This window comes from Schistocerca nitens, chromosome 5 (genome assembly GCF_023898315.1).
Source record: "Schistocerca nitens isolate TAMUIC-IGC-003100 chromosome 5, iqSchNite1.1, whole genome shotgun sequence".
In the NCBI taxonomy this organism is placed as follows: domain Eukaryota; kingdom Metazoa; phylum Arthropoda; class Insecta; order Orthoptera; family Acrididae; genus Schistocerca; species Schistocerca nitens.
The window spans coordinates 882749297-882768480 of NC_064618.1; the positions used below are offsets into that span (position 1 = coordinate 882749297).

General features: G+C 40.5%; 1 protein-coding gene across 2 annotated transcripts in view; it reads right to left on the reverse strand.

Annotated features, from left to right (window-relative positions):
• Positions 1 to 19184, reverse strand: part of LOC126259237 (CXXC-type zinc finger protein 1-like) — an 88197-nt gene that overhangs the window by 15022 nt on the left and 53991 nt on the right. For both annotated transcript variants that reach the window (XM_049955860.1, XM_049955861.1), the window contains 2 exons: positions 16098 to 16188; positions 5400 to 5529 (listed from right to left, as the gene is read on the reverse strand). In XM_049955860.1, the coding sequence (XP_049811817.1) occupies positions 5400 to 5529; positions 16098 to 16188 (221 nt within the window). The remainder of the gene's footprint in view (positions 1 to 5399; positions 5530 to 16097; positions 16189 to 19184) is intronic.

Here is a 19184-nt window from a genome sequence, read left to right on the forward strand (position 1 = left end):
TTTTTTTCAAGAGAATGGTTACAATGATCCAACTTCTTTCCAGACTGTTTTAGTCGCCGACGAATTATGCAAAGTTTCTGGGCACTTCATGTTTCTAATCCGACGAATGCTACACGTGTCAACAGTCAGGTTCAGTCACGTCTGAGTAAAGTGACAAATGTACTGAATTACTTGTCTGGCACGTTTCTCGAAATTTATCGACCGTATCAGTATTTAGCTGCTGACGAATCTACAGTATCATTTAAGGGTCGTGTATTATTAAAAATGTACAATCCTCAAAAACCAACAAAATGGGGACTCAGAGTTTATGTAATTTCGGATTCATCAAATGGTTATATCTGCAGTTTGATACCCTATTTTGGCGCTGTAACAACTGAGTCATTGAATTCTCCGCACTTGAATTTTTCTGAGAGAATAGTTCTTCAGTTGCTTGCTAATATCAGAAATGCTACAGGGCAATCAGGGTATCATTTGTACACTGACCGTTTTTATACAAGTGTCGCATTAGCTGATGAGCTGTTGAAACAGAACACGCATCTCACAGGAACGATTCGGGCCAATCGCAAAAACCTTCCAGCTGCTATCGAGAAAGGAGCTCTGCGTCTAAGGAAGCACGAAATAAAATGCCTCCGCAACAACAAAATGGTGGTTATGGCATGGCAAGATAAACGAACAGTTCTCATGCTTTCTACAAAAGCCAATAACTCAGTGTCACTTACAGAAAGGAGAAACAGAAAGGAAAGTGAAGAAATAAAGAAACCAAATGTGATTATTGATTATACTTCAAAATGGGTGGAGTTGATCGATCTGACGATTTTATTTCCAGTTACGGTTTTCTAATGAAAAGTCTCAAGTGGTGGCGAAAACTATACTTCTGGCTGTTGGAGGTAGGACTTGTAAACAGCTATTTACTATACAAGAACCACTGTGAGAAAAACAACTTGACAATACCATCTCACAAAGCATTCCGTAAAAGTGTTATAAGAGGATTAGTTGCCGAAGAAAGAACTCGAGGACAGAAACGAGGACGTCATTCAACTTCCGATGACGAGGAACGCTTGAATGGAAAGTTGCACATTATCGACAAGCTTCCTGGGAACAAGCATAAGGATTGTGCAGTGTGCTCAGACAGAAAAAAAGAAAGGTGTCAGGCGTGGAACCGTGTGTTACTGCGAAACACGCTCACGAAACCCAGCTCTCCACCCTGAAGAGTGTTTCAAAAAATACCAAACAATGGAAAGTTTTGTACTGTAAAAGCTTACGTTAATATACGAATGAAAGCACACGTTTTGTTTTAATGTATACCCCAATTGTTGGCCAGCGGCCACATTGTTTCCACAAAGAGATCCACGCAAATCTCTGCGGTGCACTGCCACCCGGGCGGGGGTGGTTTAAATAAGAGCACGCGGAGACGCCCTGTGTCTGCCTTACGGAGTGCAAAGGGTTAAGCAATGAATGAAATTCAAACAGTTTTTCTACTATTGGACAAAATTTAATACCGAGGAACGTGTTTGTTTGGACACTGTGACGCAACATACCTTACAAAACTAATTATACTGCTTTTTAACATCAACTTAACCCTCCACCTTTGTAACATAGCAGCAATATCTTATTTTCTATCAACTGTTTATAAATACCACCTGGAAAACAAATAACAAACTTTGTTGCACATGACACTTTTTATTTATTATTTTTCTCTATAAAATTTGGCTGTTCTAAAACACATTAAAGATCAGATAAGAAAGAACGAGACTGCTCATATTACTAAGGAAGCACTTAGTGTGAAGTATTTGTAAATGACTGTTTTTCAACTTTCAACTATGCCTTTATGCTACAACAAGAGTCATCAAAACTGATCATCTCACTATTACTGGATGAGCAAATTATTACAGGTGTGTTCTTGCACTCCAATATATGAGGAGTGATACAGAAGAAACAAGACTGATGCAGCAAATTGCACTTACCAAATACGTTCAATTACTGCTGGTCATCCTCAAAGCAGATTTCTATATGTCATATTCTCTGAGGCTCTGCATGACTGTAGTAAATTGCATGTCCTTTGCCACCAAGCGATCCGAGCAGTCGTACGCTATGACAAATAGCTCCTCAGTAGTATGAGCAGTTATGTTTCTTTTTGTCAGAGCTTGAACATTGCATCTCTAACTTCCAACAAATTTTTGGAGGACTGTTTCTTTGTATACACCAACTGAAAAATAACAATAACGTGAAAAGGATAGATTGCTACTCACCACATGGAGGAGGCACTGAGTCTAAGACAACACAGTGAGAAAGACCACTAAAATATTCATGTTTTTGGACAAAGTCCTGCTTCCACATGACCACTGTCTGAGCAAGGGGCCAGATTGTGACTGTGTGTGATGAAATCAGCAATCTGCTGGTGTGGACAGTGGGGGTAAGGAGGCAACACGGGCAGGAGGGGCGGGGGTGACAAACAGGAGGGTAGGAGTGGAGGAAGAGGCTAGTGTTGCTATGTTGCCTGTGGAAGCATGCAGAGACGTGGTGGGGACACTGTTATGTGTGATTTTGAGAAGGTGTTGTGTTGGGAAGAGGGGGGGTTGGAGGGGGTAGAGAATGGGAAAAGACTAAGAGATGCCTTAGCAGGATAGAAGGCATGTTTAGTGTTGGGGTGTGGGTGATAAGTAGTTGGAGGACAGAGACTAGTGTAGGTTGAGGCCAGGGAACATTATGGGAACATAGGATATATTGCTGGGGGAGAGAACACCTGTGTATTTCAGAAAAGCTAGTGTCGGTACGAAGAATTCAGATGACGCAGGCTGTGAAGCAATCGTGAAAGTGAAGCACGTCATGTTGGGTGGCATTTCCAGCAACTAGGTGCTCCAGCTGGGGCCATTTGTGCAGGCGAACAGCTTGTTAGTTGTCGTGCCCACATACAAATTGGTATCAAGGTTGCAGCTTGTTTGGCAGATCACAGAGCTGCTTTCACAAGTACTTCTGCCTCTGATCGGGTCGGAGATGCCTGTGACAGTACTGGACGGGTTGTCGTACCTGCAGCGATCAAATACGCCGAGGGTGTCACCGAGGCATTCACAGACCAAAATTACCCTTCCACTCTTGTCTGGAAACACATTTCCTGGGCTCTGTCTCTCCAGTACCTACCTTCTCCTACATATCCACTGTCTGGCCACAAAGCAACACTCCTCTCTCTGTATCTCAGTACCTCCCAGGAATGGAGCAACTCGACCACATTCTCCGCCAGAGTTTCAAATACTTCTAATCGTGCCATGAAATGAGAAATATCCTCCCCATTTCCCTCTGCACTCCTTCCACAATGGTATTCCATTGCCACCTGAATATCCTTTTCCATCCGTACTGCACCCACGATCCCAAACACCTTGCCTCATTCATGGCTCATATCCGTACAATAGACTTAGATGCAGGACCAGTCCCATCTACTCCTGACCTGTCACAATTATCTCCCACCCGATCAAAGGTAGGGCAATCTGTGGAAGCAGCCATATGATCTACCAACTAAGCTGCAAGCATTGTGCTATTTTCTATGAAGGCATGACAACCAACGACCTGTCTGTCCACACGAATCACCACCGCCAAATTGTGGCAAAGAGAGAGCTGGACCACTTAGTTGAACATCCTACCCAACACGATGTGCTTTACTTTAACGACTACTTCACAGCCTGTACTGTCTGCATTCTTCCTACCGACACCAGTTTTTCTGAATTTCGTACGTGGGAGCTCTCCCAACAACATAAACTTCATTCCCATTAACTTGCCTGGCCTCAACCTTCACTATGTCCTATCCTCCACCTACCAACACCTTTCCTGCTCCCGGTCCAGTGCTACACACGCCTTCTATCCCGCCAATGCTGTCTACTAGTGTTTTCCCCTTCTCTACTTCTCTCCCCCCCCCTCCCCTCCTCTCCCCCCAGCATACTGCTGTGCCTAGCAGCCCTGCCCTGTCCCCACCATGTTCTTGCACACTTCCACAGGCAGCACTAGAATCTTCCCCCATCCCTACCCTGCTATCCCTCCCCCTCCCTGCCACATGCACCTCCTTATCCCTACTATCCATCCCAGCTGATTGCTGCTCATGTCAGATGCAGTTGCAGTCGGCCCCCAGTGTCTGGAGACAGTGGCCTGCGTATGCGAGTTGTGCTCATGTGGATGTGTGAGATTTTTACTTAGGAATATTTTAGCAGTCTCCTTCACTGTGCCTGTCTGTGGCTCAACACTTCCCTATGTGGCGAGCAGCAATATACCCTTTCCGTATTGTTCTTACTCCACCCTAGACTTTCCACTGTTTGATTCTGCTTAAATGAAAAATATTTGTTTTTAAAAGTTATTGTAGCAACATATTCCAACTATTATAATTCCTTCTTTCTTGGCCTATGTATACATCTTATCTAGCTGTAATGTTCTTTTTTGAAAATTTGATATAACTGGACAGATAATAAGAGTCAGTTCATGCAGTGGTGGCAGAAGAAAACATATACGAAGGTTAAAGAAATGTGGAAGCTTTTGGGGCCATTGGTTCCTTCTTCTGGCAGGGTTGAATGGGAAGGAAAAGGAATGAAGAAAAAGTACTGGCAATATTTAGAAATGTTGAGCAGACCCCGGGTCAGGGGAGGGTTACTGGATTCTGGCCTAAATCTCGACAGTCCCTCTTCCTTCCCGTTGAACCACTGGCTCCAAAAGTTGGCACATACCTTTAACCTTTGTATAGTGCCCTCCTGCCACCGTTTGGTGTGTGTGTGTGTGTGTGTGTGTGTGATTACATTATACCAACACACAAGTGTTTTGCTTATCATCAGAACAATGATTTGCAATCACATAACTAAAATATTGATTTTAACAACACAATAAGTAAATTTTAGGTTTCGAGCTATGTTGACAATTTAATTTTTCTCCACAATATCTCAAATGCAGACCTAGTTTGATTGGATTCTCAACAATTATCACATCTACGGACATAGTGAATGAAATACTGTACATAAATCTGAAATCATAGTCTCATATACCCAAAAATGTGCCTTTCATCAATTATACTACAGAAGCCAAAATCAGGTCTGCATTTTTATTTATGTGAACCTGCATCTTATAGCCTCTCCATTTCGATAATTATTTATCAAAATAGACAGTAGACCTGTAGCTTGTACCATAAACTTTCTATACTAGCTATTTTACACATCCCCTTATATCCTCCATGTACACTCTGGCTTGACGTAAATTTTTTCCAATTATTTTATTTCATAATCAATCATACATACGGTAAGTATTGTATGCTTGAGATGAGGAGCTATGTTTAACACAGATCTCAAATGATATATTATCTGTACTTAATGATTTACTCTTGTTACAAAAAACATTGTGTTAAAAATATAAACAACTATGATAGTACATACCAGACCCAACTTTTTCTTTCCGTTTTCTGTCTCTCGACTGACGATCAATAGCATTTGAAGATGAATGTTCACCCTCTCGTTTTCTAGGCTTGTATTTAGTAACTAATGTAGGATCCTCTTCCCGACATCTCTGTGTAAATGTATAAAAAATACCACATTGTTTTATAAAACTCATATATGATGATAATTGATGCATAACTGAAATCAATGTTACAATGGGAATCACAGAAAATACATATGACATCACACCTCAAACATGTTCTCACAAATTTAAACTTCTGCTCAATACACACATAATGCCTATAAAAATTAATTTCAGTACCACAAACATGAGTCACCAGTCCCAATAACGAGGAAAGGCAACAACTCACCAGCAGATGACTGATGGGTGATAGTTGCACATAAATGATCAGATAGATGCACTAGCTCTTGAGTCTGTATGCAACTGTTTGGTTGGCTTTCCATTCTGAAATTTCTCAAGTTGTATTAATTCACCTGTCAGGTCCAGATGGGCTATTCAATTGGGACTTCTATTCTTTAAACAAACAGGATATTGCTTAAGTGCAAAACCAAAAATTACCTTAAAATACGACATGTTGGTTATGAGGGTAAAACATACAGCAGGTGACTCACAGTGAGGACAGTGGAGGGGGGGGGGGGGGGGGGCGGCATGAATATAGTATAGCACTAAAATCTAACTGCTTTCACTTAAATGAAGCTCAAAAATTAAACTTCATTATTGATAAATGTCTATCTATAGGAAATTTGCTGTTACAGGAAATTTTATCATCAAATGTTGGCAATTATTAATATTCTTTACAACTATTGCACTGTCAAATTGGATGGAATATTCTTTGAAGAACCAAATTTGTCATCTGAGAAAGTTTCACCAGCAAGGCATTTTATCGGTAATTCCAATTTACATACTGTTATAGCTACAACAAATATGATTTAAGGAGCACTTTATAGAGCCAACATAAGATATAATGAGGTACAGGTTGCGCGTAGCACTAAACACTCAGAATGGACAACAGTAATGAAGGTTACAGAATAGGCCGAATACTCTTTTCCAATCACTTAAATAAGGAGATTCACCAGAGTGTGTCAGGGGGCTGACCCAGGTGGCATCTGTAAGCAAAGCCCGTGAACTGAATGGATGTGCAATCTCTAAAATCATGCGCATGGTGAGTGAAGGTACATCAGAAACTTATTTCTTGCCTGTCACACCCTTGAGAATAACATCGCGAAAGTATACAATGGTTTATAAGTAACTGAAGAAAGATAATATAAATTGTTAAAAGTGAAGTTAAAACTATTCTTGATGTGGGAGGAATATATTTGTTCATTTGAAATTAATCAGTTTAAAGTAGTGAAAAACTTATCAAAGCTTATCTACAATAAATCTCTGAGCATTTAATATTTATAGAATGACGAGTATCAACTGATGTGTAAACTTATTAACAAAAGGCATATTACAACCAGTTATAAAGACAAATTGCACTGAATATTACACATTATACTATGCATGTTATGAAATAATATCTGCAAATTTATTAATGCATCTCAACTGCACATTAAATATAAAGTGAGTTCAAACTCACCATTTTTACATGGAAAGTTTCCTGTATATAGAATGAAATCAAAGGATTTTTTCAAGAAATGGAGGCAAAAGCTGAGCTGTGACCCAGAAAAATCACTTAAGTGTAGAAATAGCTGTGTTAAATACTGTGCTGCGTGCAGTAACCACAGACGTTACTCTTTGCATACGAAAAGCATTGCATTATCTCCAATTTTTATTATCTCTTTTGTTGACAGTAATGTTAATGACTTGGATACTGTTCTTGTTCTGATAAATTGTGAATACTACGTATTACAACCTGATAGTACGAGTAAAAGTTGTATTCAAGGGAGAAATAAATGAGTGCTCATCTCCAATAAATTATTAGAAGAGACTCGACTGTAAATATTAGTCTTTCTCATAACTGTAGGAAGTTTCAGCCACAGTAAGTTGATGTGGAGTTAGAGAGACGCTGGGGAGATTGGCCAACGAACCTGCCAATAAACATGGCGACTTTCAATGGACTCTAGAGCACGCAACAAGAAATCTGCTACAGCTCTTTACCAACATATTACAACACAACAAAACACGCGCAAGGCAAGTTTAGTTTCAATGGACAGTTCAATACACAATTTGAAAACCAGGAACACATGCTAGTCTTATCTGCAAAACTACAAAATACAATAAATATAACAATACACCAGCAGAACCCATGTGTCCTCCAAGCCATTCAAAATGACTGAAGTGTAGGAAGAGTTTCCTCAGAACATCAAGGCTACTTACTACCACTGCTGAAAAGTCAGGGAGCAACTTTGGAGGGATACAACTTCCCTTCCCTCTGGTTGGAAAAGAGCTTCTGAAACTCTGCCTCCAGGACATGAAGAGGAATGGATGACCTGGAAATCTTTGAATAGGCTTAGATCGGGTGTGGGTAGGTCAAGGTTTAATCTGGCAAGATGGAGCTGCAATATGGGAAACAATATTAAGTGTGATTGTGGAGAAGTCCAGACTGTCCAGCACATGCTTCAGTGTCGACTGTGTCCAGCCTCCTTTATTGCAGAAAACCTCCAAGCAACAGAAAATAGACTGGAAGTGACCAAATTTTGGTCAAAGACTACATGACACATTAACTATGTACCTATGTATGTTTCTGACTCAAGAATAAAAATTAAAAGTTCACTGCTGTGGCTGCCCCGAGCACTGCCCACACTGAGGCTGACCACTCACCCATGTGGAGTGGGAGGTTTCAGGATGTGGCAGGCAATGAAAGAGGTTCCTGGGAGGGGGATCAAAAGGCCTCCCTGGTTTATCTGACAAAGACCCTGAGCTAGATGCGATCACTTGTCATGTTTCAGAGGAAGCATCTCAGCCTGCAAGATCTGAGCATTCTCACAGAGGATGGGATTACTGTTAGTTGGGAGCTCCAATGCTTGTGATGTGAAGACAAAGCTCACCACCTGTAGCATTGTCGGCACGACTGATTGCGGACCTTTCGTACAGAGCAGAGGAGGGTTTGAATCAGAGGTTCAAACGGTTCTGTGACCGTGCAAGCTGCAGATTTCTCGACTTGCACCATAGGATGGTGAGGTTTCATTTTCTGCTTAATGTCAGGGGTCCATTAAACACAGGGTGGGGCTACATGGACAGCAGGGGCTGTGTGGAGTGGAGTGGACTGGGCAGTTTCTTTGGGTCAGAAGATCTCAGGAAACTACAGAGGGGGCATCAGTATAAAAGGGTACAGAGCAAACGCATGAACGTAGACCTAGTAACAGCTCATATTGTGGTTGCAAACTGTCGAAGTGTTGGAAAAGATCCAGAGCTCAAAGCGCTATTAGAAAGCACTAACACTGAAATTATTGTAAGTACTGAAAGCTGGTTAAGTCAGAGATAAGTTTAGATGAAATTTTTACTAAGAATCTAATGGTTTTCAGAAAGGAGAGATTGAATACAACAGGTAGCAGAGTGTTTATTGCTGTTAGATGTAGTTTACCCTGCAATGAAATTGAAACAGAGACTTCATGTAAGTTACTACAGGTAGAAATTATACTTGACAGGTAGAAGAAACAAATAACTGGTTCCTTTATCGGCCACCGACTTAGTTGATGTAGCTGATGAACACTTCAAAGAAAACTTGAGTTGCACTTCACTTCAAACAAGTACCCTAATCATACAATTATAGATGTTGGTGACTTCAATCTACCCTCTATATGTTGGCAAAAATACATGTTTGAAACACTGTCTGAAATCATTCTGAATGCTTTCTCCAAATGTTATTTTGAACAATCAGTTCGGGAACCTACCCATTATAGAGAGCATCACCACAGATAAAAGGATTAGTGACTAGCAACAATTAATACCATAAGATTCAAATTCACCAGAAATAAACACAAAATGCATCTATTTTAAAAATCGGATGTTTGACACCTTCCAAAGAGAGATTCTCCATTAAAACTGTAACAGTATTATGAGAAGGAAAGTTGCTACTCACCATATAGCGGAGATGCTGAGTCGCAGATAGGCACAACAAAAAGACTTTATACACACACACACACACACACACACACACACACACACACACACACAATTGCAGTCTCAGGCCACTGAAACCACACTGCGACCAGTAGCAACGGTGCATGATGGGAGTGGAGACTGAGTGGGGGTAAGGAGGAGGCTAGGACGGGGAGGGGAGGGATAGTATGATGGGGTGACTGACAATGAAGTGCTGGAGGTTAGATGGTGGGCAGGGGAGAGGTGAGGAGGGAGGACGTACGAAGCAGCAGGAGAGGAGAGAAATAAAAAGACTGGGTGTGGTGGTGGAATGACGGCTGTGTAGTGCTGAATGGGAACAGGGAAGGGGCTGGATGGGTGAGGACAGTGACTAACGAAGGTTGAGGCCAGGAAGGTTACGAGAACATAGGATGTATTGCAGGGAAAGAGGGAAATTCTCACCTGTGCAATTCTGAATTGGTGGGAACATTCCCTGCAATACATCCTACGTTCCCAAAATCCTCCTGGCCTCAACCTTCGTTAGTCATTGTCCTTGCCCATCCAGCCCCTTCACCGTTCCCATTACAGCACTACACAGCCGTCATTCCACCACTACACTCAGCCTTTTTATTTCTCTCCTTTTACTTTACTCCCCCCCCCCCTCCCCTGCTCACCGTCTAACCTGCAGCACTTCACTGTTCGCCACTCCCACCATACTATCCCTCCCCCTCCCAGCCCCAGGTGTATTTCAGCACATTTAAATATGCAAAGTCACAGTGGAAAATCTGGAATGGAATAAGAACGATATCATGAAAGGATGGAATAAGAACAATTTCATGAAAAGGATGGATTGCTACGAAAAGGATATGGAGGAGACAGTGAGTCACAGAAAGGCACACCAAAAAGACTGCTATACATTTAAGCTTTTGGCTAAAAAGCCTTCTTCTAAAGTAGAAAATACTGACACAAGCACAACTCACACTCTGGCTGGTGAGGGTCGTGTGTGTGTGTGTGTGTGTGTGTGTGTGTGTGTGTGTGTGTGTGTGTGTGTGTGTGTGTGTGTTTTTCTACTTTAGAAGGAGGCCCTTTGGCCGATACCTTAAATGTATGTATATCAATCTTCTAGTGCCTGTCTGTGTCAAGGTCTCATCTACACGGTGAACAGCGATCTATCCTTTGTGTGTTGACTCTTTCACCTCAGTATTGATAGTTTAGACGACTGTTGGAAGTGACTACTTGTTGTTCTAAGTTCATTAGAGTTTGGAATTTATATCTGTGGAGAATAAACTCAAAATTAGCAAAAATGGAAACTTAATCCTCTTGTAAATAAGAGCGAGGAACTTTAATTTTGGTGTAAGGTTGGTGACTTTGACAACTACTGCCCCTCCCCCCGGTTAAAAAGGATCACGCCACATGCATTTTTGCATTTTGATGTTCCCATATTTGGAGGGAAACAATAGACCAGGTCACAAACAGTTATTTTTGCTTGAGAACAAGAGATGGAATCTCCTTGAACAAAATGAAAATGTGCCTGCTAGTATCAGTGCTTCCTGAGGATGTGACAGTGACTGAAGAAAAATGCAGCATGCCAACCAAACATTTCAAAGCCACAATCAATCAAATGAGGAACATTTTCTTGTCTCCAGAAGATCACAGTTATCTTATTTGTGATTCAAATTTGTCCACGCAACAGGCTGAGCTCTAAGTTTCAGATTTAAGAGAATGGAATCATCTTTTTTGTAATATCAAACTGAAGTCTTTATTGTGACCACTATGCTGTTTTTCTTCTGAAAGTATGTCCACAGAAGGTGGCGACATTTTTTTGCAATATTATCGTGTCTGCCACGAAGACACTCGGCGACGACTTCAGTGTACGAGCAGTGCTCGTTCGTAGATTGCAGCAAACTTAGTCTGGAAGCAGTACTTTACATAATAGGAACAAATTTCATTCTGTTATGACTGTGCATGCAGTTAATCTTTAGAAGACATATGATAACTTTAAACTGCTTCTTACATTTGTCTCGTACGAAAAATACGAATAACGCGTGTGTGTGGAAATGTCAAGGAAACTGCAATTCCTCTCAGCATGCAGCTCAAATACACAAAGCACTGCTACTTTCTCACTGTGTGGAGCAGCTGAGCCAGAAGAAAGCCACTATTATGGGGGAAAGAATGGCCTGCTCTGAATGAACTATCTACACAGAAGGATATGGTGAACACTCCTCTTGTTGACCACAAAAATGTCTTTCCAGATAACCTTGGGGATGTTAGTAACAAATGTGGACAATGGTTCCACCAGGGCAGTTCTCAAATCAAAATGCATTATCAAGACAACAGGAGTATCACAAGTTGTCCAACTACTGCAGGTTCTTAAGAAGTGACGTTCCTGAGGTAAAGCACAGCAGGAAATCGAGAAAGAATTATTTTGGGTATGACTCTTTATTTTTCTTTCTACTTATGTTAATTATTTCTTTGATTCCTTTGTATATTTAAATACTTTTATTTTCTTTATCAGATACTTATAATACATAGGCTGCTATAAGCATTTACAAAAAAACCACATTACATGAAAACTGAGGCTGGTACAAAAGTTTGAAAATTAAATCTGGATTCAGGGATGAATTATCTTCTAGAAACAGAGTATATTGTTCTTTCAACTGAAAAAGACCTTCACTGTATTTACCCAACTATAATACAAGATTTTTTCCCCTTATTCGTCATTTGATAAATAGAGGGTAATCTTACATTTGCAGATTAAACTACTATCCTGAAGGGCAAAGTTTTTACATTGTATACTAGCTTAATACAGGTGCCATCTTACATTTACAGATGAAGCTTTGGCAAATTAGGTCAACTGCAGATTTAACCTGAAGACTGCGAAGGGTGGGAGAGGGAACAGTAGCACCAGTCAGCCGAGCTCTAGGACGAATCTAAGGAGGGGAGTGGGCAGCAAATTTTGTTGTGCTGTCAACTGTAGGAATTTATACCATGTACCTTGTCTTTTTATGAACATCTAGCATGCTTGAGTTTCAGTCTGCCTGAATCCCACTGTAATCAAAATTAAACTGTCTTTAAAACTGGACAAATACTCAACAATAGTCTACGTTTCTACAGGAGACAAATCAATGTTAACAAAAATATATTCACAAAGACTACTTGAAACATGGCACAACAAATGAAACATGAGCTTCAACAACAGTGATGAATATGTCACTGCTCAACAGCACTGTTCATTTTTAAGACATGAAACAATGTTAACATTGTCTGATATGATTTCTGCTGATTCAGCTGTAAGGGGCGATAGAGGACATCTTACTGTTGTCATTTGGTCTCCTTATATTGTGTGCTGTAAGCACTGAAAATTGCACCAATCAATAATGGGTTTAAATCATGGCCATAACTTTGTTGAGAAACATGTATCTACGAGTTCATTGTTCACAACTGTTTCATGCATAATACATGACACTCATTTTATGCTAACAGTGATTCATCAAGCAGAGGCCATAAAGAAGAAAATTTTGTAGGTAGGGCCAGGTGAAGAATAAATTAAAGACGACCAGTTCTACTTGCTACCCTACGAAAGAACTGAAACAGGGAATGTTTCATGAACTGGAACAGCTGGTTGCTCAGTAGATGTAAGAGAAATGCAATGAAGGCTTCCCGATTATCCGATAAACTGTTCGAAGGAAGGCGCTGGGGATAAGAGAAATAACTGCATGCATCATGGAATACAAAGCAAGTACTGGCGCATGTGTGAAGATGATGAAGAGGCTTACTGTATTTACCCAATTACAAGACGAGGTTTTTTTCCCAAATTCATCATTCAAAAACTACAGGGCCATCTTATATTCAGAGATTAAACTATTGCTGCTGAGGTTAACAATTTTATATTGTTTAATAGATTATATAGGGATTGTGTTACATTTACAGATGAAGCTTTGGCTATTGTGGCTACATGCAGATTTATTTTGAAGAAATTTTGACAGTACTGGGCAAATGATATTTTCATTCAAACAGGTTCAAAATTTCCTAATATTCCGAAGCACTCAGAGTATCGACGTTGCTCGAACAAACACTTAACACCTGACTCATGCTGAGCTAGTGCAAGTGATCCTTTATGCAAGGGACAACGAGAAACAATGAACAGTCACAACAGCAGCATCTTGCTATGCTTAAAATTTGACAATTTTGTGAAACACAGGAGGAAATAGCACTAAATTATATCATCTTACAAACTCTTTTTGTGTTTGGACAGGTTTGCAATAAAAGTTTTACCTGATTCTGCACCCAGATCAACACTTTTTTTGATTATGAAGGTCTGTAAATAAGTGGGTTCCGAATGAGAAAATCAGTGGTTGTTTGCATATTAGAATACCAGGTCAAAACGTTATTGGCTTTTAATCAGCTTTAGAACATGGTGGTGAAATTGAGATGAAACAAGAAGGAAATTTAATCCAGAATGAAATGTCTAACACACAAAATAAAGTATATTACACTAACTAACTGTTGCCGTGACAATAAATTACGGCAATAAAATCTGTTATGGAAATAGTACCAACAGAAGTCAGTAGATCGACTGAATCAAGATTGCTATCTTTTATTTATATATTAATTGCTGTTGCTACATATGACTTGCACCCTACAAGACAATGCAGTCCATGTTTCACATTTCCTCAAGCACAGCACTATGGACTCATTGGGGGCTTGACTGAGAACTTGATACGTGATGGGAGGGGAGTAAGTGGGTAGCTAATTATGTCATGTTGCCAACCATGGGGATATATACACATACAGTTTTTGATGTTTCTGAGCAACAGTCATAAAATAATTTTTAAATGAACATACTGCCATTTGACTGTATTGTTGTTTATTTTATTACGACCCAGGGCAAAACATAGGTCATAATTAAATAAACAACAATACAGTCAAATGGCATGTATTCATTTAAAAAATTTACTGGAGAGTTTCGCTTTTTAGAAACATCTACATCAATATCTACCACATTTTACACTGCAGTTTGCTTGAAACCATTTGGTGTCTCCATTGAATTGACTTCAAAAGCATGTTGAAAAAAAGGGGAACACCTTATGATCAGGATCTTCTTATACTCAGGTAAATACCATATGTTACAACACAGAATTATGCTACCAGCATCTTACAATCATTCTAAGAAAAGGCACAAGTACTTGCTAGGCCATATGAGCAACACTGATCAGACGCCTGATTATTTTGATATCTTGTCAAATGTTATTGTTGACGTGAACGGTATTAAAAGTGTTTCTATGAGAAGGTCTGGCAATGAAAAGACCTGAATGACAGTAATGTAGAAGGCACTAGTAGATAGGAGGAAGCTTCTCTCAGATGTGAAAAAACAAAAACCACCACGAACTGACAACAAATGGAACGATACTAGATTGGGTGAAGGTTGTCTTAAACAAAATGCCAGGTTCCTTGCTTAACAGAAGCAAAATATTGGTGCTGGATCCTTTCAGGAGACACCTCACCCAGGAAGTTAAGAATCTGGTATCAAGAAACAATCTTGTTGTTGTGGTCTTCAGTCCAAAGACTGGTTTGGTGCAGCTCTCCACGCTACTCTATCCTGTGCATCTCCGAGTAACTACTGCAACCTACATCCTTCTGAATCTGCTTACTGTATTCATTTCTTGGCCTCCCTCTTTGGTTTTTACCCCCCTCCCCCCATGCTTACCTCTAGTACTAAACTGACGATCCCTTGTTGCCTCAGAAGGTGCCCTACCAGCCAATCTCTTCTTCTAGTCAGGTTGTGCCACAATTTTCTCTTCTCCCCAATTCTATTCAGTACCACCTCATTAGTTATGTGATCTACCCATCTACACTTCAGCTTTCTTCTGTAGCACCACATTTCAAAGGCTTCTATTCTCTTCTTGTCTAAATTTTTTATTGTCCATGTTTCATTTCCACACATGGCTACACTCCATACAAATACTTCCTGACACTTAAATCTATACTCAATATTAACAAGAAACAGTATAGACCTGGTAATAATCCCTGGTAGTGGAGTGACCTCAAACTTCAAGTAATTACGCAAAAATGGAAGAGAAGGTAACAACTAATGTATACTATTTCATTTTGTTTATTTTATTTCTCCTTATACTGCCAAAGTGTAGACAGTCAATAAATAGCATAAATAATATAATTAGGTGGCTGCTTTATATCAATAAGATAGTTTGTAATTTGGATTAGTCAGAATATGTTAAAAATAAAAATGTCTCAAGGAGCCTCTTAGAAAGTAAAGGGGGGTAGGGTCAGCTTATACAAAGGGTTGTCTTATAGTTGGATGATGATGATGATGATGATGATGATGAATGATGATGATGATGAGTTTGTGGGGCACCCGACTGCGTGGTCATTAGCGCCAATTTTTTCACAGTCCGATCGAGCCACTGTCATGAATGATGATGAAATGATGAGGACAACACAAACACCCAGTCTCCAGGCAGATAAAATCCCTAACTCGGCCGGGAATCGAACCCGGGACCCCGTGATCCAGAGGCAGCAATGCTAGCCACTAGACCACGAGCTGCGGACATCTTATAGTTGGGCAAATACAGTAATTAAAACCACAAGCTTAAACTATGGACATACTAATTATATGATCTTGAAAGTGTTCTTACCACACAGAAGAACTGTTTGATATACTTTGCTTCTTTTTCACTGATTCGTATGCAGTCACCATGGTACCATTCTTCACAATTATCACATGCTCTGAAAATAGTGTAAATGAGTTAGCAATGTACCATTTGCATTTTAAGCACATTTACTATAATAATTTACAGCTTTACTCTATATGTAAATTATGTGTTGCGTTTTAAACTGTGGCCTCTAAAGAAAATGAAGGAAGGATGATTAGAGTCTAACATCCTGTTCTGTAAGTAAACAATCAGATAGTAAGCAATATAAAGTTATTGATACATTGGGTATGAAAGTAATTTGGAAAGACCAGATGGTACAAAGGTACCAAGAACATTTTCACTTACTGTTAGTACGATACTATTAGGTACTTACACACAACACTTCATACAACTTGTAAAGGGTATAAGGAGCAGCACATATAAAAATGTACCTATGTATGTGTGAATGTTCCACCATAGCACTGGAATACCTTGAGGAATATCAACCAAGCTTTGTAAATTTGTTAACTAATCGTATGGAAAATGCTGAGGGACAAAAGGTACTGACTCACCATATGCACGAGGCTTTAAGAGGTCAATTTGCATGTAAATGAGACCAAGCATTCCAACTGCAGTGCCACTATGATGGAGTTCACTGGGTCCACATGTGTTGTATTACATGAAGAACTTTCCATTACTATGTCATTACCTTGAAAAATATGCCATTGGAGTATGACACCCACAGTATGCATAGAGGTGGGGATGTAGGTTTGAATGATGTAACATATAGAAATAATTGAAAACAGCTGATACAGTCCAATTTTTGGGGTCACTGTTTTATAATTTGCAAACTATACTTATAGTGTCAAACACACACAAATAAACTAAGACAGGTATAAGGCTTGTTTCACTTATAGGTGGCAGTGCTGATGATATTTGCCCACGGGTGTGGGGGTTGCAGTAGGAATGAGGGATTTGGGCACCCCCGACCCTCCTAGGGTTGGAGGTAAGACGTTTGTGTAGGTATGAAATACGTGGATCAGTATCTCTCAAATTTAGTACACATTTCACTTACTATTTACAGATAAATAGTACAAACTATACTTATAGTGTCAAACACACATGAATAAACTACTACAATAAGTTTAATTGCTTTTCCTTATTTAACATAAGATTTGTATAAAAAAGTAACCGATTTGTTGGTTAGTTTTGTAACACGGGCACAGGCTGAAAAAAATCTTCAACAGACATACGAGTACAAACATCTTGCAGCAAGACATAAAAATATACGAGAACCACATAAGTGAACTGTGATGAAGCAATGTCGGTGCTTGGGAAAGAATAAAAATGTTGCCCTGACTCCGACATCACTACTCACTGTAACAATTGTAAGCAGTGAGCAACAGGACACCTATGCTCTACCAGTCAAGGCAGCCCAAGAAATACGTTGTAAAACATGCTGTGTGCTTACCAGGGTCACGGGTTGTTCTCCGTCAAAGGTTGTGGTGAACTTGCACGTGGAAGATTTCGAATACAAGGCCCTGGAGTAAGCCCAACAAAAACCAAACTGTTTCTACTGTTACTGGATGAGACGTTCATCAATTGGCTACGTAGATGGGACAGCTTACGTGAATTTCTCCATCACTCCAATCTACAATTTACCGTGCAGGTGGAACAGGATGGGGTCCTCCCATTTCTAGATGTCTTGGTGAAATGGAACCCAGACGGCAAGCTCAGACACAGCGTGTACAGAAAGCCTACATTCACTGATCTGTTTCTACACACCTCCAGTACCATCGCAACTCTCAGTGTGAAGGCACTTTACACACACTTGTTCATCGAGTTGCACCATTTGGTATTCCGAAGGAATGGATACGGCAACAAGCAGATAATGTATGTGTCTACAAAGTTTGTACTATACAATAGCCGGATGAAAAAGAGGAACAGAATGCAGCAAGGCATACATTGGGAAAACTGTACATACCGTCAGAGAGAGGTGCTGAGAACATATATGTCACACTAAATTAGAACTGAACATCAAATCAGCACTGGCTGACCAACTTATAAAAACTGGCAATACTATAAATTACAACAAAAATAAGACACTGAGGCAACTTTCCTCCTCCTGGGATTGCACGATTTATGAAGCGATTCAAATTAGGATCCAAGACAATCTAATTAACAAAGACAGTGGCCTACAAATGGAGTCAGGTCTGAACCTCCCCCCCCCCTGCACATACAAACCACTCTCGTACAGTGATGTACGCAGCCAGTGATAGTGTGGCACATGAAGATAGATGTTTGCAGCCAGGCAGCATCCCTCCCCTCTCCTCCTCCACCACCACCACCACCACCACCACCACCACAGTGGCTTCACGGACTGCAAAAGGGGCAGAGCGATGGAGGGGTAACTACCAATGCATACAAGACATTGAAAAAGGCAGCATCAGGAACCACCTCAAGATGGCAACAAGACTGTTTACCGAAATATTACGGAGAACTAGTGACCCAGGCGGATGATCGAGAATTCTACAAAAAATTACAACAATGTTATGGTACAGGTTCTAGAGTAGGTTGTTCTAGCTCAAGTACCTGCCCACAGGTAGCCAGTCGCCCTCAAGCTGCACGGGCAGTCAGGCAGTCGTGCTGTTGCACGCTCCATACTGCTCTGGTTTAATGTGCACAGGCAGGGGCTACCTGGGAGAAAGCTGAGACCAGCAGCACCTGCCTGCAAAGTGGGCTGATAGGTGTTCCCAGCACCTGAGCCACACGGGGAAACATCCGAACGGCCTGTCCTGGAGTTTGCACGTTAACAAATGTTTGCTCAGAGCCAACTCACCTTCTTGGCAGACTGCTCAAAGTATCAGAAGTTGAAAGAGTCCGGAGGGAGACGGGATGATGATGATTATGCTCAATCTGAACACACGGAATGCTGCCAGAACTATTTGAACTGGTTTCCATAGCTTGTGCAGCTTGTGGAATACTAGGGAGACAGAGCATATCCCTCCTCCACAGTACCCAGGGATGTTACAGAAGCATTCCCTGCTCAAATACGCTGAAGGTGTCACCTGGATCTTTATGGACAACAAT